Source organism: Chrysochloris asiatica, unplaced genomic scaffold, assembly GCF_000296735.1.
Source record: "Chrysochloris asiatica unplaced genomic scaffold, ChrAsi1.0 scaffold00001, whole genome shotgun sequence".
In the NCBI taxonomy this organism is placed as follows: domain Eukaryota; kingdom Metazoa; phylum Chordata; class Mammalia; order Afrosoricida; family Chrysochloridae; genus Chrysochloris; species Chrysochloris asiatica.
In genome coordinates this window covers 40,889,356-40,916,601 of record NW_006408519.1, presented here as the reverse complement: position 1 = coordinate 40,916,601, position 27,246 = coordinate 40,889,356, and the positions used below count along the sequence as shown (strand labels likewise).

The following is a 27,246-nucleotide window of genomic DNA, read 5'->3' as shown; positions in this document are numbered from 1 at the left end:
CGAAGGGACAGATCCCATCTGGTGGTAAAAGCGTCCTAGAAGACGATCTGGCTAATTGCTTGAAGGAAAAGGAAGTAGCTTATGGAAGGTTTTGGGTGGAGGCAGAGGGAGAGGAATAGGTTCAGTATGGAGAGCCCCTGAACTACAGTTTTGTCTCCTTTCTCCTCGCAGAACTCAGCATTTTCGGCGAGCTTTGGTCCCGCGCGGCCGCCGTAGAGTCACCGTTGCCATGGTTCCCAGGTTACTGCGTGGACGCGCTGAGACGTGACTGCGAAGGAACAAGGAGTCTTTGGTTCCGAGTCGGGTTTCAGGGCCTCGCACAGCGGAAAGGCACCATGGGCCGTAGTAAGCACCTACCTTCTGTCCTCCTTCTGGCTCTGATCTGCGCCGCCCGCCCTAGAGTGCCCTTGGATGCCCGCGGACCCCCGCGCTCCGCCCAGAAAAGGGCCACTGGTGCCAGACAGGCCAGTGCCAAGCGGCCCACCGTGACCTTTTCTATGTTCAGGTTCCTCATCTGTAAAATGGGGACAAAAAAGGCGTCGGGTTGGATGAACGGGGCACAGTGGGAGGCGCGGGCTGTTGGCTTCAGATACTTGGGGCTGGGGCCTCCTGTCTCCCCTTTACCACCAGCCACCCCCAAGGTTTAAATGACATTTCCTTTGCCATCTAGCTCTGTGACCTTTGAGAGACTGACTTCACTTCTTTCGGGTCTCATCTTCCTTATCGCAATGATTTGTGTTGTTGTCTCAAGTGTTGCTCAGTTGATTCCAACCCATAGCAACCCTGTACAGGGTTTCAAAGGAGTGGCTGGTGGATTTGAGCTGCCAACCTTGGAGTTAAACAGTCAAGAGCTTATCGTACAGCCCTACACCAGGACTCCAAAGCAAGGAGTAGTTTTGTTTTAAAAACAGTAAATATAATGAGCCCCGTGTTGTTAAGTGCCATTTAGTTGGTTCCAACCCAATAACGACCCTGTGTAAGGTTTCCGAGGTGAGTTTGAACCACCGACCTTGTGGTTCAAATGGACCTTGCAGTCCGGCAGCGCATTAGCCGGCTGCACTTTCTCTCTCTCTCTCTCTCTCTTTCTTAAACTTTTTATTGAGCATTGAGTGAGGATGTGCAGATAAGATCATCAGTTTTACATTCAACAAATCCATACCCGGTTTCATCTCAAGGACTACATACAATTTCCTCCATGCAACACCAGCTATCCTGCCATCCTCCCTGTGATTCCTATTTCCATTCCACCCACCTTCCCAGAACTCTTCTCAACTTGGTCCTTATGAAAATGTTGCCCTTTTGATTTTGTATGATTGACCATTATTCCACAATGTGCCGGCGGTGTTGTCCCCCTATCTCCTGCTTGGCTGAACACTGGGGCTTAAGGGTAAGTTTCTTTCCCGGTCTGAAGGGTGGTTGAGGGCCATAGTCTCAGATTCCTCCAGGTCTTTCTAACCTGTAAGCCCAATTTTTTTGATTTGGGGTTTTTGAATTTTGAGTTCTGGTCTACATATTCTCCCAATCCATTGGTGGTGGTGGTTGTGAGCCGTGGAGTCGGTTCTGACCCATAGTGACCCTGTACAGGGTTTCCAAGGCTTAAATCTTTTCAGGAGCAGAAAGCCTCATCTTTCTCCCGCGGAACAGCTGGTAGTTTCGAACTGCTGGCCTTGCGGTTCGCAGCATGATTTGTAACCACAGGGACCCTCTAATGTGATCCCTTACAGAGCAGGGGTCCCAACTTTCGTATCTCCAAAATCAAATTGTTTTTTAAAGGCAGCGGAAGTTGCAAAGAGCCCTTGGGCAGTGCAAATCTAAGCCATGCACTGGGTGCTACTGCTGAAAGGGTGCTTTGAGATCACTAATTGATCTCCTATGTATCCATAGATGGGAGTCCTGGTGTGGCCCTGTGGGTTAATGTGATGGACTTCAGAGTCATTTGAATGGTCAGGTTGAAGGTTCAAGCTCACCAGTTGCTCCTCAGAAATGCTACACAGTGTCGCCATGGGTCAGAACTGACTCAATGGCAGTTAACAACACGACAACAGCAACATATCCACATATGGGGATCTGTTAACCAGATGGGGGAAAGTCTTGTTCAAACCTTGCTCCTGTTATACAATGGACCAGAATTGAAGCTGAGGTATATGTTGTTGTTATTAAGTGCCTTCAAGTTGTTCCTGACCCATAGAGACCCTGTACAGGGTTTCCAAGGAGCGGCTGGTGAGCTTGAACTGCCAACTTTGCAGTTCAAAGCGACTTTACAGTCCAGCATATTAACCCAGGGTGCCACACCAGGACTCCTGAGGCATATGAGGTGATTGAAAATACCATGGCTTGGGTCAGACACAGCTTAGTCCTTAAGGTACTTTTGCTTTGAACCCGATACAGAGGTCTTTTGCTACAGATTTGCACAGTGCAGTGTGTCCTTTGATTTCTTGACCGCTGCTTCCGTGAATGTTGATTGTGGATCCCAGCAAAATGAAATCTTTGACAATGTCAGTCTTTTTTCTCTTTATTATGATGTTGCTTATTGGTCCACTTGTGAAGATTTTTGTTTTCTTTCTGTTGATTTGTAATCTGCACTGAAGTCTGTAGTCTTTGATCTTTATCAGTAAGTGCTTCAAGTCCTCTTTGCTTTCTACAAGCAAGATTGTTTCATTTGCATAGGTTATTAGTAAGTTGCCTAGGTTATTAGTAAGTCTCTCCCCAGTCTTAATGCTGAGTTCTTCATATAGCCCAGATAGTCACATTATTTGCTCAGCATAAAGATTTATTCAGTATGGTGAAAGGTTACAACCCTGACATATCTTTCCTGATTTTAAACCTCTCAGTATCCCCTTGTTCTGTTTTCTAACATGAGCACAACTGAGTGTTCTGGAATTCCCATTCTTCTCGATGTTACCCATAATTTGTTATAATCCACACAGTCAAAGAAATCACAAGTAAACATCTTTCTTGTATTTTGTGTTTTCTGCCATGATCCATCTGATATCAGCAGATATCTCTTGTTCCATGTCCTATTCTGAATCCAGCTTGAATTTCTGGCAGTTTCTTGTTGATGTTCTGCTGCTACTGATTTTGAATTATCTTCAGCAAGACTTCACTTACATGTGATATTAATGATGTTATTTAATAACTTACAGATTCTGTTGTATCACCTTTCTTTGGAATATGTACAAATATAGATCTCTTTCAGTCAGTTGGCCAAATAGCTATCTTCCAAATTCCTTGATGAGGGTTGAAACATCCCAGTTGATATTCCTTCAATTCTTGGAGCCTTGTTTTTTTCTCCAATGCCTTTAGTACCATTGATTGGTGATCATATGCTGATGAATATCAGCCAGTATTTTTTTTTGGTTCAGTGACTGTGTAATCCTTCCATCTTCTTTTGATGCATCCTGCATTGTTAAATTTGTTGTCCTTAGATGCCTTCAGTATTGCAAGTCAAGGCTTGAATTTTTTCCTTTGTTTTTTTCAGTTTGAGAAATAAAGAACATGTTATTCCCTTTTGGTTGTCTAACTCCAGGTCTTTGTATATTTCATGAGAATAGTCTACTTTGTCTTCCTGAGCTGCTCCTTGAAACCTTCTGTTCAATCCGAAGAATTTACAGCCTTAGGAAGACGATGGAGTTGCTCTACTCTGCCCTATAGCAGAGTAGTAGAGTCTGTCTTTGCCCTATGGTCCAAGTGGCTCCATGGAGACAGGATTGAACGCATATACAACTTGGGAGATTTTCACAAGTTCATACCTCGGTGACAGTGGCATACAGTAAAAGTGAGAAACGCTCCCAGCCCCACATGTTTCCTTCTAGACCTCTCCCGCCCTTCCCACCGCTGCCTTCCCCAAGTAACCATAGGTCAGTATTCTGTCAGTATAGATGAGTTTGCATTTTCTAGATTTTAATACAAATGGAACCATACAGTATGTATGCTTTCCCCCTCCCCCTTTTCTCCTCCTTCTTTGTTTGGATTCTTTCTATGAAATTATCTTGAAATCATCCATGTTGGGTCTATTCTATTGTTGTTGTTGAGTGCCATCAAGTCAGTTCTGACTCAGAATGATCCTGTATAGAGTTTCTAAGGAGTAGCTGGTAGATTGGAATCACCAACCTGATCCTACAGTGCCACATCTGTCAGTATAGATGAATTGAATTTGCATTTTCTAGAATTTATTATAAATGGAACCATACACTATGTACTTTCTTTTGTTCTGGTTTGACTTCTTTCCATGAAATTATCTTGAAAGCCATCCATGTTGTGTCTATCAATAGTTTGTTTCTTTATATTGTGGAGTAGTGTGGCACTGTGGAATCCTGTTATGCTGTTGTGGGTCAATGTGCTGGGCTGCAAATCATATTGAACTGCAAGGTTGGTTCAAGGTCACCAGCTGCTAAACCCTTTACAGGGTCACTATGAGTGGAGCAGACTCAGCGGCACTTAACAACAACCAGCTCGCCATTGGATGTGGACTGCCCTGGGAAGCAGGCATGGTCTTGGGTGAGGGACATCTACCCCAGCAGCTGGGGGATTCCTCTGTCAGATTTGAAGGAGGAACTGAGCGACACGCACATCCCAGCATCCAGTCTCGCCTGGAATGCTCTTTTCTGATCTGTTTTTCTGGCAGACATCTATGCAAATTTCAAGATTCAGCTCAGGCACCCTAACATTTCCTGCCTGGAGCCTGTTTGACCCCTGTCCTCTCACTCGCCAGCACTGCACGCTCCCTCCTCTGTTGTTGTTGTTAAGTGCCGTGGAATTGGTTCCAACTCATAGCAACCCTGTACAGGGTTGCCGAGGCTATAAATCTTTAAGGGACAGAAATCCTCCTCTTTCTCCTGTGGAACAGCTGGTAGTTTTGAACTGCTGACCCTGAGGTTAACAGCCTGATTCGTAACCACTATTCTACCAGAGCTCCTTTCCCTCCTCTGTAGTCATCATGAATTTCAGCACCCATCTGTCATGGCTCCATTACATGCTGTCCGGTTTTAACAGCACTCCATGTCACTGCCTCCTAATGGTGCCATTGGATTGGAGGACAGTACAGCCCCAGGTACTCATAAAGATGACCTTGAGCCATCAAGTAAAGACAGGAAGTGCAGGTAATGCTCTTCCTAAAAGCTTCCATTGAAAACATTAAAAACATGTGAATGCTTCAAGAGATAACCCTCACCTTTCTGTAAGTCTAACTAGAGCCCTGGTGGTGCACTGGGTTAAATGTTGGGCTGTTAACTTCAAAGGCAGCAGTTCAAATCCACCAGCCATACCACGGGAGAAAAAGATGAGGCTTTCTACTCCTGTAAAGATTTACAGACTTAGAAACCCTATACAGGGTCGCTGTGAGTCAGAACTGACTAGATGACACACAACAACAACATTAAATCTCTGTTTCATACATCTATCTGCTCAGTCTGTCAAGATGTTTGAACATTTGGAAAAACCTGCTATAAACATATCTTGGGAGATTTCATTTGGTTTGAGCAAGAAAGAGGTCTGATTGGAAAACATGCTGGAAACTTCAAGGAGAGAATTGTAGTCTTTGAAGGACTTGTAGGAATTTGCACAAAAAACCTTGTAGAAGCAAACACTTGATATCTCAGGCACTTTCTTCCTCCCTGCACCCCAGATAAGTCATTCGCCTGAAACATCCACAAATTACAGACCCCACTCCCATGAAGGAAGCTACTCCACCTTATGGAGATCCCAATGTCTGTCCGTCCACCCCCGATATTTTGGAAGTAGACCAGTGTGCTTTTCTTCCGAGGTACCTCTCCATGGACTGGAACCTCCACTCTGTGAGCAACAAAGTGCTTAACTGTCTGTGCCACTCAGCGATTGCTGGCTGACCAGTTTGGTTAAATGTTTGAATTTCTCAGGAGCATTCTTCAAATGAGAGAAGTACCCACCTAGGGCTAAAGCAAGGGTCCCCGGTGGTACCATGGGTTAAATGCTGGGCTGTTAACCACAAGGTTGGTGGTTCAAACTCACTGGCTGCTTTGTGAGACAAAGATCAGGCTGTGGGATCCTGTGAAAGTGTATAGTCTTGGAAATCCTAAGGAGCAGTTGTGGAGGGCTACTGTGAGTTGGAACCAACTCATTGGGAATAGGTTGGGTTTGGTTTATGACCAAAGCTGTAAATGCCCTTCTTGGACTGCCCCTTCCTCCAGAGCTGCAGGGATTGGCTAGCACCTTCCAAGGGCAAGAGGCTGCTCAGAATTGGAGTCCTGTGCTTTGCAATTTGAAATTTTCCAAAACAAGGAAGAGGAAGCATTCTGTGAGGGAGCGTCAAAAAGTTCGTGGAAAAATTGAATGAAAAGATGAATGGAATTTTTGCACCAACTCTTTGAAGCCCTTTGTATTTTCTGTTATGCCTTTGCATGGTCTTCTGCAGTATACTATAGGCTTTGTTAACACCATCTCTTGGAAGATTTCATTTTAGGATGGCATATTCAGGTTTCCAAACTGCCCTTAGAACTCTAGAATGATGTCTTATGAGCACATTGCTTTGTTACCTGGAGCAGTCATTTCTAAAAGCGAACAATGCTCCTTGGAGTTAGAGAGTGATTGGTCTAAACCAGGACACAAAATGCAAAACGCTTTCCATTTTGAAAGTGAAACACTTGAGTCTCCGTACACCACAGACGGTCACACAAGTTTGCTCTTGTTTTAACATCAGCGTTCACCGTTACAGGTGAAGAGGCATCGTGAAGCCAGTTTTCAGCATACTAGAACGTGATCTACCACCTAGGAGATTCTGAAAATCTGAGAGCTCAGAGCAGGACCACTGGCTGTTCCACACCTTCATAGCCCTGCCTTGCTTTACTGGGTTCTGTCTTCTTTTCCTCTGAGTTCTGGTTAGCTGCCAATTTGGGCAAACTTTCTTGTACCCAATTAACTCTTGAGGGTCAACCCCCTGTCCCTGCTTTGTGGGGGTGGGGGGTGGTGATGATCAATTGGTTACTCATGCCAGGAGAGTCCCACCCTTTAAACTAATCATAATTTTAATTTCACTCCATTCTCATGGTTACGTAACATGGACCAACATGTTGCTGTTAGGTGTCGTCCAGGCGATTCTGACTCATAGCGGTCGTACCGTACAACAGAATGACGCAGTGCCTGACCATGGGCTGTCTTCACGGTGGTACATACAACAGAATGACGCAGTGCCTGACTGTGCGCCGTCTTCACGGTTGTACGACAACAGAATGACGCAATGCCAGACCTTGTGCCGTCTTCCCGTCGGACGTAAAACAGAATGACGCAGTGCCTGACCGTGCGCCGTCTTCATGGCTATTTTCTTTAAGCCCATTGTTGAGCCACTGTGCCAGTCTATCGTGCTTGGTAAAGTGGAGGGTGGGAGGAAGAGAAAAAGGCCCCCGACGACGTGAATTGGCACAGTGACGGCAGCAAGAGCAACCCGAAACAAAGCAGCAATTGTGAGGACGGAGCAGGACCGGGCTGCTGTGTACAGTGTCACTATCAGTTGGTACCAACTCACTGGCACCTAACAGTGAGAATTCTCCCACTGAACGGCAGCTGTCTCCATAAGGGGATCTAGTGACAGCTTGTTAGGTGCTGTCGAGTGCTTCCAGCTCACAGTGACCCTGTGACAACTGACCAGACCACTGCCGGCTCCTGTGCCGTCCTCTCCGTCACTGCTTTGTTTGAGCCCACTGGATACTTTGTTGTAGCCACTGTGAGAGTTTATGTCATGTGACGGTTCTTCCTCCTTTTCCCTGACCCTCTGCCAAGCAGGATGCCCTTCTCCAAGGACTGCTCTCACGATCCTCATATCTAGTGAACATCCTGGGTGCACCTCTTCCAAAACACATCTATCTGTTCATTCTTCTGCCAGTTCATGGTACATTCAGTATTCTTTACCAACACCATAATTCAAAGGCATCAATTCTTTTATGGTCTTCCTTATTCATTGCCTGGATTCCACCTGGGTATTAGGTGATTGATAATACCATGGTGCACCTTATTCCTCAAAGTGACATCTTCGCTTTTAAGCACTTTAAAAGAGGTCTTTTGTAGCCAGTTTGCCCAGTGCAATATGTCATTTGGTTTCCAACTGCTGCTTCCATGCATGTTGATCATCTAAAATGAAATCCTTTCCTTTTGTCTTTTCTCTGTTTATCTCTGTTGCTTGTTGGTCCAGTTATGAGGACTTTTGTTTTCATTATACTGAGGTGTAGTCCATACTGAAGGCTGTAGTAGTCTTTGATCTTCATCAGTAAGTGCTTCAAGTCTTCTTTTCTTTCATCAAGCATGGTTGTGTCATCTGCATATCACAGGTTGTTCATGATTCTGATGCCACGTTCTTCCTACAGTCCAGCCTTTTGTTTTACTTGCTCAACCTGCAGATTGAACAAGTATGGTGAAAGGATACAACCCTGACACACACCTTTCCTGATCTGAAGCCATTCAGTGTTCCCTTACATTTGAACGACTGCTTTTTAATCTATGGAATACAATACGAGTTCTGGAACTCCCATTCTTTGCAGTATTATCCATAATTTTGTTATGACCCACACAGTTGAATGTCTTTACATAGTCATTAAAACACAGGTAAACACTTTTCTGGTACTCTCTGCTTTTATTCAAGATCCATTCGACATCAGCAATGATAACCGTAATTGCATATCCTCTTCTGAGTCCAGCTTGAATTTCTTTGGAATGGGCATAAATGTGACGGGCCAGGTAGCTGTCGTCCAGATTTCTTGGCATGGCTGAGTGAGTACTTCCAGTGCTACGCCTATTTGTTGAAACATCTCAGATGATATTCCATCAATTCATGGAAACTTTTTTTTTAACCCATGTCTCTTCAGTGCACCTTGGACTTTTTCCTTCTGTACTACTGATTTTTGACCATATGCGTCCTCCTGAAATGGTCCAGCATAGACCAGTTCTTTTTGGTCAGTGACTGTGTATTCTTGCCATGTCCTGCTTTTGATGCTTCCTGTGTGGTCCAGTACTTCCTCCCTAGAATCCTTCAGTATTGCAACTTGCTGCCATCTTTAGCTCAGTGGTGAGGGGCCGGGTCCTTCCATGCACACATCTCCTGTGAGCAGGTTCTTTTATTCTTTCACCAAAGGTGGTGGCTTTGTAAGGTTGCGAGGCAAAATCTAGGGGGTTCCTTTCTCTGTCTTCCAGATTTAGTTCAGTGAGGAGCTATTAGTTAACTAAACACATGAATGTTCCTCATCTTTTGGGATAGTGGGGAATGGTTCCTATCTCTTTCCCCTGACTCTGCTTCTCAGTAGTAAGTTACCTGGCACTTGGGTCATTTAGCAGATTTTAGCCCATTTGACATGGGACCATCACCAGACTCAGCACCACATTCCTTATGTTGATTACCCCTTAGCCCTTTGCATCCATCCAGTAAAATGTAGTTGTTGTTGTTGTTAGGTGCCATCGAGTCGGTACCGAGTCATAGCTACCCTATGCACAACAGAACAAAACACTGCTCAGTCCTGGGCCAACTTCACAATTGTTGCCACGCTTGAGCCCGTTGATGCTGCCACTTTTCCAATCCATCTTTCTGGGGGTCTTCCTCTTTTTCTCTGACCCTCCACCCTACAAAACACGATATCTCTCTCCAGTGACTGCTCTTTCCTGACAATATGTCCAAAGTAGGAGAGACGAAGTCTGGCCATCCTGGCCTCCAAGGAGCACTCTGGCTGCACTTCTTCCTACACAGAGATCTCTGTTGTTTTTTTGGCAGCCCATGGTACTTTCAATATTCTCTTTCAACACAGTAACTCAAAGGCATCAATTCTTCTATGGTCTTCCTTATTCACTGTCCAGCTTTCCCATGCACATGAGGTTGTTGAGAATACTATGCATTTAATCACCAACCACTAAAGCCAGTGAGGATCAAACAGAACAATTCTACCAACTTCTTCAATCAGAAATTGATCAAACATGCGATCAAGATGTAGTGATAATCACTGGCGATTAGAATGCAAAGGTTGGAAACAGAGGAAGGGTCCGTAGTTGGAAAATAGGGCCTTGGTGATGGAAATGATGCTTCCAGCATCACAACACACAAGCCACAACAGTATGACAATCTGACAAACAAGTGCTGACAAAATGTAGTAGAGTCTGTAAATACATAAGTAAATAAGACCTGCCTTCAAGGTCTGTGGGCCCTGGGGGTGCAGTAGGGTAAGTCCTGAACTGCTAAGCACAAAGCTGGCTGTTCAAACCCACCAACCACTCTGAGGGAGAAAGATGAGGCTATCTATTCCCGTGAAGAGCTACAGCGTCAGACCCTCTGAGTAGGAGTGGGCTTGAAGACTATGGATTAAGGTCTGTGGAGACTTTCTTCTCTCTGATGTACTTCAAAATGTCACCAAAACTCCACCAGGAGGTAACACTGTTCTCACATCTTTCCCTGTAAGAATCACTTAAAAGTGTTCTGAAAACCCACCCTATGAGAACAAGAGAAGGGCATTAAAATGACCTTCTGTCCTCCCCACCCCAAAGCGGGTTCTAGAATTGTCATTGAATCACAAAGGAAAACCAAGGCAGGAATCCCACCAGGCCCTGCTGATGCACGATGGGGACGGCATTGTAAGGTACACCGCGTTTCCTTTCAGTCACCGAAGACCTCATTAGACGGAACGCTGAGCACAATGACTGTGTGATTTTTTCCCTGGAGGAGCTCTCCTTGCATCAGCAAGAAATAGAAAAATTAGAACACATTGACAAATGGTGCCGGGAGCTGAGGATCCTCTACCTTCAGAACAATCTCATTGGGAAAATCGGTAAGTGTTCCAGTGCTCTATCCCTGGAGTTTCCTTCCCAATTTGAACGTGAGAACTTGGGCAAAGGCAGGGTTGTGTTAGCGTGAGACAGTCACCGAAAGAGTATTCAGTGAGCCGTCCATCACCGCAGGCAGTTCTCAGCCTGGCTACACATGATAAGTTTTCTGGGCGTTTCCAGGAGGCCGTCTCCTGGTCTAGAGGAAACGGCTGGAACAGCTTTAGGAGGGAACACATTTGCTGTCTGAGACTTTAAAGGCTTGAATAGAGAGGATGACATAATTCAGATGTCTGTCACAATCATACATTGTTCTAGGTTCCTGGGTGGGGCAAACGTTTTATACTACGTTACTAACCGAAAAGTTGCTGGTTCAAACCCACCCAGAATCACGGCAGAAGAAAGGCCTAGTGATCTGTGTCTTCAAAGAAAACCCCATAGAGCAGTTGTGCTCTCTAACATATGAGGTCACCATAAGTCAGAACCGACAGCAAGGGGTTATTTATCATGTTTATCATTTCTTTTTGTTGGGTTTGTATCCGGTGCTGCAGGATAATGCACTGGACCACAAGGCTGGTTTGAATCACAAGGTCTGAGATTCAAACCCACCACCTGCTCCTCAGAAATCCTACACAGGGTGGCTACGAGTCGGGACCGACTCAACAGCACTTAACAACAACATCGAAGGTAGGAGTTGAACAAGTCTTTGCTGTAGGCCAGATTGGGACGCTAGTTCTGCCGTATTGATTGTGAACGGACCACACGCACTGAGCAGTGTTTGTGGTCAGTATTTGATGCCATGGGGGTTCCAAAGACTACGTCCTTGCTGTCTCCTCACACTTGGAAGGAAATGAGAAGTGTGTACAGGAAGCAGGTGCATTAATAGGAAAATATCTGCTTATAAGGCCGTTTAGAGAATGTGACATGGACTTGTAGGTTGTTCCCCTAGAATTCAAACTCTCCACCCAGTCACATGTGGAACCGATGACCACAGTTCTCCCTGGCCAGCTGAAGCCTTGCTTTGTGACAGGAGACCCGGAGTTCTCAGCTGACAGGAAGATCCCAGACGAGAGGGCATGAGTAGGCCTACCCATCTTGGAAACCAGTCCTCCTCCCATGGGGGCCCGAGAGGAGGGCAGTCTGTGCAGTCACATAGAAACAGGAGGCGTGGGCATATGGCTGCCCGCCAACCCCCCAGCCCTCAGAAAGTGGATCGAAGATTTTAGTGGTTAAAGCAGGCATAGGCTTTCCGGTCTGATTCCTTATGAGCAGTGTGAGATTAGGCAGGGCAGCTGGCTCATTCCAGCCTTAGTTTTGCCGTCTTTTAAATGGGTGACAAGGCCTACCATGCAGAATGGGTATAAGATGTCATGAAATGATGTTACAATATGCTTCATACCTGCCCTCAGGGCCACCACCACCAGTGGCCATTGAGTCGATTCCTAGTCAAGGCGACCCCATGAGTGTCTGAGTAGAACCCTGGTCTATAAGGTTTCTAGTGGCTGATTTTTTGGAAGTAGTTCTCCAGGCCTTTCTTCTGATACCACATAGGAGGTAGCCCCTAAAGGACAGCTGCTGAGGCAGCTAATGCTGTGACTCACATTAACACTGACTCCAGGGGCCCCAGGCTAGTCAGAGGAAGGATGTACAGACCAGAGTTGGAGGAGAGGGGATGCTGGTGAAGGTTGATGAGACAGCAAGAGTCCTGATCTCGGATCCCCGTTGGCTTTGATTCAAACCCTGAGGTCAGCTTCCTTTTGCTCCCCATGGTGACGGGCAGTGGCTTGCAACAGCAGACAGCTGGCAATGGTCTGGAGACATTTGGGGTTGTCATAAGTACATGTGTTTGATGAGGGGAGGGGTTCTAGTGGATCTAGGCTGGGGATGCTGCAAGGTTCAGCGCCATCCCAGCAAACAAGAACCCAAGAAACAAAGCAAATCAAAAAACCACAACCTTGGAATGGATCCCAAATCCTAGACAGCCGAAGAGTTTCCTCCTGCCTCTCCTGGGAAGCACGTGGTGGGTTAGAACAGCTGACTGTTCAGTGAATCACCCGTTGCTTAACCTACCACACCATAAGGGTTCCCGAGGAAACACTCACCCCGCCCCGAATCTCGGAAGTGCGGAGGTTGAGAAATCCGGATGACACCGGTACCTCGAGCTCTGTCCATCACTGAACACAGGTTCCAGGGTGGTAATACAAACCCCAGAATTTGCATCTTCTTTGAAAACTTACTAAAAACCCTCTATATTCCTTAAGAGCATTATTTTTGGCATCTTTCACTTTACCAGAAATTAGAAACTCTGGCATACTGTTTAATTAAAAAGGCTTTTACAGAAAACGACCCGGTTTTAAGCACGGGGGCATTAAAGAGTGGTCCTAATTCTAAAGAGCTCAAAGAGTTTCCGAAATTTCCATCCCCACAGCTGGGTCCGTCACAATCACTAATTAGCAGCATAGCATTTCAGTCCTTTTCAGAGTTTCCAGAGAGCTCCGATTTTTGCTTCCTAAGTATTCTTAAATTAAACACCCTTTTAAATCCCAATAATGGGCATTTTCAGTGCAATTCCACCCATAAGCATTTAGGAGTTTATGTAGCAAGTAAAATGATTTTTCTAGGATTCAGACTTACTCTTGTACCACTGAGGGAGGTAAAAGCTTGAATACAATCATTTCCCCCAGAACTCTCATTCTCCTTGTGAGCCACAGACGAGCTGCAAAGAACAATTACACTGGTGACCCATATGGGTTCTGGGGACCAGCTGGGTTTTGTTGAGGTTCCAGTGGGTGCCACCTAGATCTTCTGAATGAGAACCTCTGGTGTTAGGCTGCAGGAACCCCTGTTTTGAACAGCTTCCCAGTGAGCCTCATTGCCTCATGGAGTCCTGGTGTGGCTATGGATAGGCACTGGCCTGTGAACCATAAGGTTGATGGCTCAAACCCATCAGCTGCTCCTGGGAACCCAAGCTGACCCAATGGCACTTACCAACAACAAGGAGCCCCATTCCTGGGTAAGGGAGAGAACTTGCTGAACCGGGCAAGGTCTCTGACCCACTACAAGTGTGTCAGCCTGGTGAGGGCAGGTGGTGGGAACCCTTGCAGTGTGGACTAGGAAGCTAACGGCCCTGTTGTATACAGTATCCTTGTATCTGTGCACTCCTGGAGCCTTGCTTCTCCTTCTTCCCCTCACCAACGTGGCCCCTGTTGTCCTCAAGGAGTAAACTTAAGAAGCCTTTCCCAAACAAGGATACCTGGTGGTGCTGTGGGTTAAGCAGGGTTGGGCTGCTCAGAGGGCAAGGCTGGTGGTTCAAAACCACCAGCTGCTCCTCAGAAGAAAGATGTGCCATTGTGCTTCTGTAAAGATTAACAGCCTCTGGGGGCCTCTGGGGAAGGGTCTACCCTGTCCTAGGTTGTTGTTAAGTGTTGTCAAGTCAGTTCTGACTCATAGTGATCCTGTATAGGGTTTCCTAGAAGCGACTGATGGGTTTGAACCGCCAACCCGCAGTTCAAACCATCATCATGGTCCAGTGCTTACCCTCTAGTGCCACACCAGGACTCCCACTTTGTCCTATCAGACCACTATAAGTTGGAATCGATTGACTCTGTGGCATTGGCCCACCCCCCACCCCCGCCCCCTCAGATCTTGTCCTTTTTCTATCAGAAAACATTAGGGAGCTATACTTAAGCAAAGGTTAGGAACAGGTATTTTTTTGAACAGGTATTTTATTGTGCTGACAGTTTTAACCAAAACGCCTTTAAGTGTTTTTATTAAAGAAGCTGACTAGAAACACTCCCATAATTCTTGGCACATAAAGGTCTCTAAGACTGTTGACTATCAAATGCTGAGATGCTGTCAAAAGAATTTTTAGTAAGCATTATTGTAGCTCAGGAGAAATATTAATCGTTGAGAGAAACTTTAGTATTTTGCTCCCAAGACCTTGTTTTTTAAAAGATGGTAAACTGAGGCTTGGAGCGATCGATGGTTATGCTCAAGTCTGTGGGAACAGACCACCACCCGTCTGTCAGTCTGTCCTACTGTGGTGAAGTGTGTGTTGCTGTCATCTGGAAGCTGTGTCACCGCTGTTTTAAATACCAGTCGAGTTACCCAGGGTGGACAGGTTTCAGCCGAGCTCCGGCCTAGGAAGAAAGAGAGTCAGACCATTTCTGAATGTGTAGCCACTGAAAACTACGAATAGCAGCTGAACACTCAGATGTACCAGAAGATGAAGATACTGTGACTAACAGAGAATATTGCAGAGACGGTACTGGCAGATGAGTCATTCTAATTGGAAAGCATTCAAAATATGACTCCGGAAGAGCTGCCTCTCAAGGTAGAGTTGAGTGATGACAGAAATGGAGCAAAGCTTTGGGGACCTTCATTTGCTGATTGGCACAACCCAAAATGAGGACAAACAGCTGCAAACATCCATTCATAATCAGAGCATGGAACGTACAAAGTATGAATCTAGAAAATTGCAACTTGACAAAAATAAAATGGAACATATAGACATCGATCTCCTAGGCATTAGTGAGCTGAAATGAACTGGTATTGGCCATTTTGAATCTGACAATCACATGGTTTACTATGCTGGGAATGACAAATTGTCACGAATATAATCAAAAAGAACATTTCAAGATGAATATTGCAGTGCAGTGGTGTTAGTGATAGGATAGTATCCATATGCCTGCAAGAAAGACCAGTTAATAGCAATATTATTAAAAGTTTTGCACCAACCACTAAAGTTCATGTTGATGAAATTGAAGAAATCTACCAACTTCTTCTGTCTGAAATTGATAAAACCTGCATTGATAGTTACTGATGATTGGAATGCAAAGGTTGGAAATGAAGAAGAAGGATCAATAGCTGGAAAATACAGCCTTGGTGATAGAAATGATGTTGCAGATTGCAGGATAGAATTTTCTAAAACCAGCAACTTATTCATTGCAAATACCTGTTTAAACAACATAAAATATTGGCTATACACATGAACCTCACCAGAGAAAATACATAACATCTTTGGGAAGTTTTTGTTGTTGTTAAGTACTATTGAGTGGTTCTGACTCTAGCAACCCTGTATAAGATTGCCAAGGAGCAGCTGGTGAGCTTTAACTACTGGCCTTGCAGTTCAAGCCAACTTTGCAGTTTAGCATGTTAGCCTTCAGCACCACACCAGGACTCCTTTTTGGGAAGAGACAGTGGAAAAACTCCATATCATCAGCCAAAACAAGGCCAGGGGCAAACTGTGGAACAGACCATCAATGCTCAAATGCAAGTTCAGGCTGAAGTTGAAGAAAATTGAAACAATTCCATGAGAGCCAAAATATGAGCTCGAACATATCCTACCTGAATTAAGTAATCTTCTCAAGAACCGATTTGATGAATTAGACACTAAAGGCCAAAGTCTAGAAGAGTCGCGGGATGACATCAAGAACATCATACAGGAGGAAAGCAAAAAGGTCATTGGAAAGATAAGAAAATAAGAAAAGACCAGAATGGATGTCAGAAAAGACTGAAACTTACTCTAGAGCACAGAGGAGCTAAAATGTGTGGAAGAAATGAGGAGATAAAAGAGCTAAATAGAAAATTTCAAAAAGCATGCTTGAGAAGACAAATTCAAGTATTATAATGAAATGTGCAAAGACCTAGAGTTAGAAAACAACTATAAAACTATAAAACACCTTTCTATAGTTAGAAAACCAAAAGGGAAGAACATGCTCAGTATTCCTCAAGCTGAAAGAACTGAAGGGAAAGAAATCTAAGTCTTGGCTTGCAGTATTGAAGGATTCTATGAACAAAATATTGAACAATGCAGAAAGCAAGAAGGAAAGATAGAAGGAAAACACAGTCACTCTACTAAAAATAAATGGTTGATGTTCAACCATTTCAAGAAGTAGCATCTGATCACCATAGAAAGCTTGTAAGTCCGTCTTCTGCCTATAACTGATTGGAATACCTAAAATGGGGCTACAACGTACCCAGTGAAGGAGGCTTCCTGCAGCGCCTCTGCATTACATAAGACTGTAGGTGGAAGCCTGAACCACATCCAGATCTTCAGAGATGGGAAATTTCCACTTGAAAGGATGAGCAGACCAGCCTGGAGCGGCTAGAAGAACAGAAGATACTTCTTGAAAGAAAGACCTACAGGAAAAATACAAAACAATAGAGGCAGACTGATTGTTACTACAAGAACAAGCAAGTTGCTTGCCCAGGAGACATCAAGGCAAGTGGTTGGGACCCCTCAGTGTAAACCCTCTTCCAAGAGTAAGACTCAATGGGAATACACGCTCTGATTGGTGACCATGCTCGTCATCCATAAGGGGAAGTTAGGAAAAAACAGCAATGAAGCAGCGAGATAAACCGTACAATGTTCAATGGACTCCTGTGAACCTGGGTGGAGACCTGGTTGGCCAGCAGTGTGGCAAGATCTGGGGACTCTTGGGCCCAGAGTCAGTGACACAATCACAGAGGACTAGAGTGGATGGTGAATTGTCCACTGATAAGAACAGAGGTGATATGTGCAAGAACACCCACACTTGCAGATAATACCCACTTAATCTGGCTTCAATGACTGGATGATCAGAGCTCAACCAGAAGAAGAAAGAAAAGGGAAAAAAAGCATAATCTGATACAATTTGATGAACTTGGCCTACACCTATGGATGAAGTAGCTCAAAAGAGGAAACAAATCCTTACTGCAAGAATCATTCACACCCCCTCCACACACAGAGTAGACAGGGATGGGCAACTTGGACATTGGCTACCCAAAATGGGGGGTGGGGGAGCGCTACAAAGGCAAGAAGTGACTGGCTTACAAACTTTCAAGAGGGAACCTAGATCCAGAGGGCATGGAGTAAGGTAGAATCTCCAGTGAGTAGTATCCAATCTGTCTAGGCAGGGCTGATGAAATGAAATGCAGATAGGCCTCTTGTGATACAATAGTGAATAATCGTTATCATGACCGATTGTGAGGGTTGGAAATGTAAAGGTAGACATTTTATAGCAAGGAGGGGAGTGATTAACTTTTCAGCCTAGGAGCGGAGGTCCCTAGGACCATCAATGGAGAACAGCAGAGAGCGGGACCCTACCCAGAGAAGCAGTGATGCCTGAGATGGAGACAGAGACGATGACATGGAGAGATGGAGCAGCTGGGGACTTGAGATCCAGAGAGGGAGAGCAGCTGTGTGTTGATGACCGGGGTGGGGTGGGCGGGGGCAGGCTTACATAGTATACCCTTTGGTTGGTTGATGATGCATGGAGCGGATTGTAACCATGGCAATGAAACGATATATGATAGAATGAATGTAAAACTAATGTTCTCCCATGTAAGCTATCACTTAATTCACAATAAAACATTTATAAAAAAGAAGTAGTGTATGATCAAGAATAGATAGTAGTGACGGAACAAGTCCAAGTTGCACTGAAAGCATTTGCGAAAAAACAAGGAATTGATGGAATTCAAATAAAAATCTTTCAACAACCTGATGCAACACTGGAGGCACTCACTCATCTAGGCCAAAAATTTGGAAGACAGCTCCATGGCCAAACGATTGGAAGACATCCATATTTGTGTCCATTCTAAAGAGAGGTGAACCAACAGAATGTGGAAACCATTGAACAAAATCATTAATATCACATGCAAGTAAAAATCACATGTAAGTAAAATTTTGCTGAAGATAATTAAAAAATGGTTGCAACAATACATTAATAGGAAACTGCCAAGAATTCAAGATGGATTCAGAAGAGGATATGGAACAAGGAATATCATTGCTGACATCTGATGGATCTTAGCTGAAAGCAAAGAATACCAGAATTTTACTTGTCCTTTATTGACCACACAAAGGCTTTCGACTGCATAGATCCTGTTAAACTGTGGATAACAATGCAAAGTATGGATACTCCAGAACACTTAATTGTGCTCATGAGGAACCTGTACATATACCAAGAGGCAGTTAATAGAACAGGGGATACCAAATGGATTAAAGTCAGGAAGTTATGCATCAAGGTTGTGTCCTTTCACCACACTGCTCAGACATTATGCTGAGCAAATAATCTGAGAATCTGGGTTATGTGAAAAAGAACATGGCATCAAGATGGGAAGAAGACTTATTAACAACCTGTGATATGCATATGATACAATCTTGCTTAAGAGGACTTAAGATACTTACTGATGAAAACCAAAGTTACATCCTTCAGTATGGATTGTACTTCAATGTAAAGAAAACAAATATCCTCATCACTGGACCAATAAATAACGTCACGATAAATGAAGAAAAGATTAAAGATGTCAAAGACTTCATTTTGCTTGGATCCACCATCAACACTCATGGAAGCATCAGTCTATAAATAAAAGGACATATTGCATTAGGCTTCTTCTGCTTTGGGCTGTAGGATCAGCACTGGTCTGCAAACCACAGGTTGGAAGTTCAAACCCAACAGCTGCTCCTTGGAAACCCTGTACGGGGTTGCTATGAGTCAGGACCGCTTGATGGCACTTAACAACAAAAACAACATTTGCATTAGGCAAATCAGCCGCACAAGACCCCTTTAAAGTTTTCAAGAGCAAAGATGTCAATTTGAGTCTAAGGTGCATTTGGCCCAAGCCATGGTGTTTCTAATTGCCTCATATGGATGTGAAAGTTGGGTAAAAAATAAGGTAGACCATAGAAGAATTGATACATTGGAATTATGGTGTTTGGAAGAATATTGAAAGTACCACGGGCTGCCAGAAGAATAAACAAATCTGTGTTGGAATAAGTACAGCCAGAATGCTCCTTGGAAGCCAGAATTGCAAAACTTTGTATCTCAAACCTTGGACATGTTATCTGGAAGGACCAGCCTCTGGAGAAGGGCATCATGCTGGACAAAATTGAGGGTTAATGAAAAAGAGGTAGACCCCCAACAAGATGGATTGTCACAGTGGCAGCGACAATGGGCTCAAAACAACTGTTAGATTGGCACAGGACCAGACAGTGTTTTATTCTGTTGTGCATAGGGTCATCAACATGGGAACAAATGGTGTTCCTTGACGATGCAAACATTTAACATGCTCATTTGCTAAGTCCACCTAGAGGTGCTCAGATGAAAGACTTGGTGATTGAAAACCTACACATCACAGTTCTCTTCTGAAACACATGGGGTCACCATGATTGGGAGTACCAGATGACATAGCCTCTCCTGCACCTTATTGTTGCCAGGCAGTCGCCGTGGGCTGGTTAGTTTCAGCCTGATGCCTGAGCGATCCCTAACAAGACAGATGGGATAGTCTTGCTGTGGCCCTGCCTGGTCAAGTATAACCCCTCAGGTCGGGGCTGAGATGAGATGTGAATAAAACTGGGTTCCATTAAGAGGGAGAGAGAAGAAAGGACATTTCATCTACAATCAACCATGTTGCTTTCTCCGATTGGCTGTTGTAAAGGTATTCCTGTTTGGAGAACTGTTATGGTATTCCTGGGTTAGCAGTTTGAATTCCCCAGATGTTGCATGGGAGAAAGATGAGATTTACAGCCTCACAAATGCTATACAAGATCACCATGAGTCGGAACTGACTCGATGGCATGTAACAGCCACATGATATTCCATATCATTCTCACAAAGGGTTGATGGTGACGCAATGTCCTTTATCTTGACGATTAATTCATGACATTATTTGTATGTTTCAGAAAATGTCAGCAAACTCAAGAAACTTCAATATTTGAATTTAGCTTTAAACAACATTGAAAAAATTGAAAATTTGGAAGGTAAGACTTGCCTCCTGATATTTTATTGTTGTTGTTGTTGTTAAGTGTTGTTGAGTCCATTCCTTCTCATAACGAGCCTGTATAGAATTTCCAAGGAGTGGCTGGTTGGTGACTTTTCTGAACTAATTCTATAAAGTCTATAAATTCTATAACTAATTCTATAAAGTCTGTCTCCTTTGCCATGTGTTGCCAGGCACTATAATCTCTCCTTGGTTAGCTTCTAAAACCCCAGAAGTAGAGTCTATTCCAATTTCTAGCAACCCTCTAGGACAGAGTAGATCTTTCCCCATTGGGTATTCAAGGGTATCATCTTTATGGAAACAGACTTCCACAAGTTTCTCCTATAGAATGACTGACTAGTGGGTTCCAACTGCTAACCTTTTGGTTAACAGCTGATGGTTTAACCACTGTGAACTCAAGGATCCTCTTTGGTTATCTGAGTGTTTAGCTAATGCTTGGAGAGATTTCTTCTGATACCTAGTCTTGACTAAAGTGCTCCGTGTGAGTGTTGGGGAATACTATCAGCACTCAGTTAACCAGTCTCCATCATCTCTGCTCCAAATATCACTTAAAAAAACAACAACAAAACCCAGCACTTTTTATTGTGAATTGAGTGAAGGTTAACAAACAAGATCATCAGCTGTACATTTAATAAATTATCCGCTTTGTTTCATCTCAATGATTACAATCCCCTTCCTGCAACAACAGTTATCCTACTTCCTCCCTGTGGCTTCCTTTTTACACCTTATATTTCACAAATGAACAAAGCCAAATTATTTGATGTACACACACAAAACAAAAAATATAATCATTTAAACGTCCAAAGAGCATAATCTGCCAGCCAACCTCCTGCCCACAGGCACATAGCCTTACTCAGTCCATGGGCCTAGAGTCCACAGCTGCTCTGTGTCTCCATCCACCACCTCTGCCACCATCTCTGCTGTCACTGCTTTACTAGGTAGGATCACATGCTCCACTCATGGTCTTCCTTCTTAATGGTCCAGGGATCCTCTCTTCCTGAAGTGAAAGATTAACTACTCCCTCCTTTTAGTTCCACGTCTTCTACAATTACAGTTGTGACAGTCACAATCCTGCTAGCCATTACTCACAAGGGAATCAGAAAATCCTATCAACATCACCCTCCCATTCCTTTTATTCCATCCATCTGGAAAAGAGGGAGACTATTCTGTAGGGATTTTACCTTACTCCCCTCATTCTGAAAGTAAGCACACTTATGAAAGCTTATAAACCAGCCACTTCATGCCTTTATAACCCCCGTTTTTGATAGCTGATGTTAAAGTTGCCCATTCCTATCAACCCAGTGCACTGAGGAAACAAGCTTGTTCCTTGATATGAAGAATCCTTCCCTTTGGGTTGGAATTTTGAGCAACTGCACCCACAAACAAAGGTCCAGTTCATCAAATTATAGCAATCTACATTTACTCACAGTATCAAGTATTGTTATCTTCATCTGGTCGAGTTCTGGTCAGCTAGCCATCCAAGCTAGGCCAAATGGGAACCATCTACAAGTTTCGGAGTTCACGCCCTGTCGGGGTCTGGCCTTGACAAGGGGGTGAGTACACGAAGGTGGGGTGTCTGACGACGAGAGAGAGATTGAGAGAGAGAGAAAACAGACACAAAGAACACAGAGAAAACAGACACACAGGTTTGGTGCAAGCTGCACACAGAACTAGCTCTAGGTAGGATGTCTGGAGAGACGAGAGAGAAAAGAAACACTTGGAGACCAGAGTGGGTGCAAAACCGGCAGACAGACCCTCCATGGCCCTGCAAGCAGTAATGCATGCGGGCTTCAGTCTGCGTCCGTCTTTTATTTCAGGGAGGGACTTTACACAAAGGAAGAAGGGGATTATTAAGACAGGGTACAGAAATGAAATGTGATTAATCATTCAAAACAGGACACAATGATTTACAGGACCAAATTCTAAAACATACATCACAAGTTGTCTTGATAATCTAACATCCTTAATTTTCCAGAAATTCAAGCAAATTGTTATAAATTACTTTTTAGGTTCAAATCCCAAGGCAGCAGCTCGAGGTTTTTCAAGGCTAATTAACATACCTATAGCACCTAATCTTCAATGGATAAAGGTGAAAAGGATTTCAAAAGGTCTGAAGAAAGTCAAGCTGTTTCAGATACCTGGCTTAAGCTTTCAGGAGGAAGGAGAACATATAGGTCAAACTGATTATACCCGGGGGCGGTTTGAAGGGGCTGCCACCATAATCCAATATTCCCAGAATTTACCACTCCACCTCAAGTGAATACCCTGGGCAGTTCCTCTCCAGAACCTCCCTGCTTAATCCCAGTAAACCTGCCCTTGTTCATCCTGCCTCGGTTCTAGGGGGAAATTCGGTTTTACATGGATATCAAGAGCTCATGTTCTAAGTTAATATTAAACATAACTGAATTATCAAATAAGGAGCAGTTCTGACACTCATCCCAGGTGGCTATCGCTTGTACCTCAGAAAGATTCGTTCCCAGGACCCTATGCACTGCCAACACAGTGGAGACATTAAGAGAGGCATTATATAAACCATTTTCTCAAGCTACAATTACTGGAGTTAGAAGCATAGAATGAACAATATTAGGACTTGTACAGAGGTAGACATCCAGTGAGTTCATAAAAGCCAATGAACCCAGGACGTCCGGAGGTTACTTCCTTGGGCCCTCAGGGTCCCTGGCTAGCAAGCCTGAGAGCGGCCATCATGTTGGATTTTCATCCATGACACCGGTCCTCAGCATCTCAGTGATTGTGGTCTCCTACAACGCCCACCTCCCCACACTTCAGAACAGCTGGCCACTTCACTCTCAGCTCTAGTTCCCATTGGCTAGGCTAGTGTCCATGGTGTGAACCATGGACACTAGCCTAAGTCTTCTCTCTCTTTCCTCAAGGCCAATGGGTGTCAATGGAACATGGCCCAACTCAGCTCATGTCTTCATTGCTTCATTTTCCCCACTTCCACACATGAGTAGACCCAGGAGCTCACCATCAAGCACACTAGACTACTTGAGGTTCAGTTTAAGTTTGGTCTGAGAGGGGCTTTTCTCTGATGGGCTGACTTTTCTTGCCTTGATGCCTCCAAAGGAAACAGCTTGCTTGATGTTCTCATAGTCAAACAGTCCATTTTATTTTTTGCAGGCCTGCCTTTCAATAAGCATCTTCTGTTCTCCCAGCCAGTCTGCATTGGCCTGCATGTCTTCTCAAGTGCAGCCCTCACTTCTTGCTTTCGCAGAGCCTCAAGGGCACTAAGATGCAAGAACTGAGGGTCTTCTTGGGTCTCTCCTCAGCATACACATCATCCTCCATGTTTGTGACCTACTAGATTCCCTGGCATCTGTCAGTGCTTCTCAAAGATCCTGTGGACATCTGATTTACCAGCTTTACCAATTAAGCTTTATACTTAGTCTACTATTTGTTTACCTGTGCTTTATTGACTACGCAAAGGCTTTCGATTGTGTGGATCATGACAAGCTATGGACAACATTGAGAAGTATGAGTATTCCTGAACACTTAATTGTACTCATGAGGAATCTGTACCTGAACCAAGAAGCAGTTGTTTGAACAGAACATGGGAATACTGAATGGTTTCAAGTTAAGAAAGGTGTGCAACAAGGTTGTATTTTTTCACCATACTTACTCAACCTGTATGCTGAGCAAATAATCTGAGAAGATGGGTTATATGAAGAAAAACATGGCATCAGGATTGGAGGAAGACTCATTAACAACCTGCGATAAGCAGATGACACAACCTTGCTTGCTGAAAGTGAAGAGGACTTAAAATATTTACTGATGAAGATCAAAGAGCACAGTCTTTGTATGGATTACATCTCAATGTCAAGAAAACAAAAATCCTCACCACTGGACCAATAAACAACATTCTTATCAATGTAGAAAAAATTGACGTTGCCAAGGACTTCATTCTTCTTGGATCAACTATCAATACTCATGGAAGCAGCAGTCAAGAAATCAGACAATGTATTGCATTAGGCAAATGTGCTGCACAAGACCTTTTTAAAGTGTTGAAGAGCAAAGATGTCAGCTTGAGGACTAAGGTATGCCTGATCCACGCCTTGGTATTTTTAATAACCTCATATGCAAGCGAAAGCTGGACAGTGAATAAGGAAGACCGGAGAAGAATTGATGCCTTTGAGTTATGGTGTTGGAGGAGAATATTGAAAGTGCCATGGGCTGCCAAAAGAACCAATAGATCCATTTTGGAAGAAGTGCAGCCTGAGTTCTCCTTGGAGGCCAGGATGGCCAAACTTCGTCTCTCATACTTTGGACATATTGTCAGAAGGGATCAGTCGCTGGAGAAGGATATCATGTTTGGTAAGGTGGAGTGTCAGAGAAAAAGAGGAAGACCCCCAGCGAGATGGATTAACCAAGTGGCAGCATCGATGGACTCAAGCATGGCAACAGTAGTGAGGTTGGCCCAACCAAGATCGGGCAGTGTTTCATTCTGCTGTGTGTAAGGTCGCTATAAGTTGGTACTGATTCGATAGCACCTAACAACAACAATAACTATTTACAAACAATTAACCACTCAGCTGGTAAACAAAAGTTGGAGGTTCGAGTTTGCACAGAGGTGTCTTGGAAGAAAGCTCTATATCTACTTCCAAAACCATCAGCCACAGAAAACCTTGTGGAGCGCATGCAGTTCTAGTCCACACACATAAGGTCTGAATGTGTTCCACTGTAGCAGGTTTTATTTCATTGGTGGACTGTTGACCCCAACCTTTATCTACTGTCCAGGCAGTTACAGAGTTAAAATGATTGTCCCTAATTATTTTCCACAAAAACTCCTCCCACCACAGAAAGAGAAGCTGGTTAGCACAGGTGAGCTCTAAACCAGTCTTGTAATGGCCTCCCACCACACAGGTCCCAGCCCACTGCCCTCGATTCCATTTCAACTCACAGCGACCCTCTAGAATGGAGTAGAATTGCCACATAGGGATTCTAAGGTGGCCATCATTATGGAAGCCGACTGCCTCATCTTTCTCCCACAGAGCAGCTGGTGGGTTTGAACCTGATCTTTTGGTAACACACAGGTCAGCTGGTAGCAGTTCTTTTAAAAAAAATGGAGCTTTTAAGAATCCGGCTTGAACTGGCAGTTCCCTGTCAGTGTACTATTGTAGGCATTTTTGAGTTATCTTTAGCAAAACTTTACTTGTACATGATGTGAATTGTATTGTCCAACAATTTCTATGTTGTGTTGCATCACCTCTCTTTGGAATATGCACAAATATGGATCTCTTCCAATTGGTTGGCCTGGTAACTTCCTTCCAAATTTCTTGGCATAGATGAGTGAGTGCCTTTAGTGCTGTATCAGTTTGTTGAAAGATTTCAGTTTGTATTCCTTCAATTCCTGGAGACTTGTTCTTTGCCAGTGACTTCAGTGTGCCCTGAACATCTTTCTTCAGTATCATTGGTTCTGGATCATATGCTTTCTCTTGAGGTGGTCGAACACTGACCATTTCTTATGTTATCTCTTGAGGTGGTTGAACACTGACCATTTCTTTTTGGTACAGTGACTCTGTGTATTCCTTCCATCTCCTTTTATTGCTTTCTGCATCATTCAATAGTTTGCCCAGATAATCCTTCAGTATTGCAAGTCGAGGCTTGAATTCAGATGAGGACAATGAGTGAGGGATATCATTGCTGATGTCATATGGATCTTGGCTGAAATCAGAGAATACCAGAAAGGGGTTTGTTGTTGTTATGTGCCATTGAGTTGGTTCCAATCCATAGTGACCCTATATAGGGTTTGTGAGGAGCAGATGGTAAGCTTGAACCACTGACTTTGTGGTTCAAACTGACCTTGTAGTCCAATGATTTAACCCACAGTGCCACAGCAGGACTGTCTATGCTTTATTGACTGCAAAAGCTTTCAACTATATGGATCATGACAGGCTGTGAACAATATTGTGGAGAATGAGTATTCTGGAACACTTAATTGTGCTCAGGAGGGACTTATACATAGACCAAGAGGTAATCATTCAAACAGAACAAGGGGACATATTATCAGGATGGACCAGTCCCTGGAGAAGGGCATCATGCTTGGTAAAGTGGAGGGTCAGTGAAAAAGAGGAAGACCCCCAAGGAGATGGATTGGCACAGTGGCTCAAGTGTAACAATGATTGTGAAATTGGCACAGGACCAGGCAGGGGTTTGTTCTGTTGTGCATAAAGTGACTATGAGTCAGAACTGACTCAACAGTACCTAACAACAACAACAGCTTCTTACTGGAGTTCTGGTGTGGTACTGTAGGATAAGCACTGGACTGCTAACTGCAAGGTCAGTGGTTCAAACTTAGCAGCCACTCCTCAGAAACCCTACACAGGTCACTATGAGTCGGAATCCACGGCATGGCACATAACCACCACCACTTTCTTCAAGTAACATTACACCAAAAAGCCATTGCAGTCCAATGAATCCCAACTCACAGCCACCCTATAGGACAGAGTAGGACTGCTCCATAGGCAGTTCTCCTGTTTCTTCCACAGAGCAGTTGGTGGATTTGAACCTCTGACCTTCGAGTGGTCCATTAGTCGTCAATATTCAGTGGCAGCCAAGTGCTTAACCACTGATCCCCCAGGGCTTCTTACGCTTCACATAAGAACCTCTATTAGCTTGTCCCTCCTTAACCCTGTCACCAACGTGCTGCCAGAGGTACACATGAAATAGACACGAGGTTATGATTCATAGCATCGGTAATGACCCCTG

The 27,246-nt window shown here is 44.2% G+C and overlaps 1 protein-coding gene across 1 annotated transcript in view; it reads left to right on the top strand.

Annotated features, from left to right (window-relative positions):
- Window positions 1-27,246, top strand: part of LRRC6 (leucine rich repeat containing 6) — a 129,714-nt gene that overhangs the window by 5,178 nt on the left and 97,290 nt on the right. Inside the window, exons 2-4 of the mRNA XM_006830843.1 lie at window positions 172-516; window positions 10,602-10,769; window positions 20,426-20,503. Of these exons, the coding sequence (XP_006830906.1) occupies window positions 172-516; window positions 10,602-10,769; window positions 20,426-20,503 (591 nt within the window). The remainder of the gene's footprint in view (window positions 1-171; window positions 517-10,601; window positions 10,770-20,425; window positions 20,504-27,246) is intronic.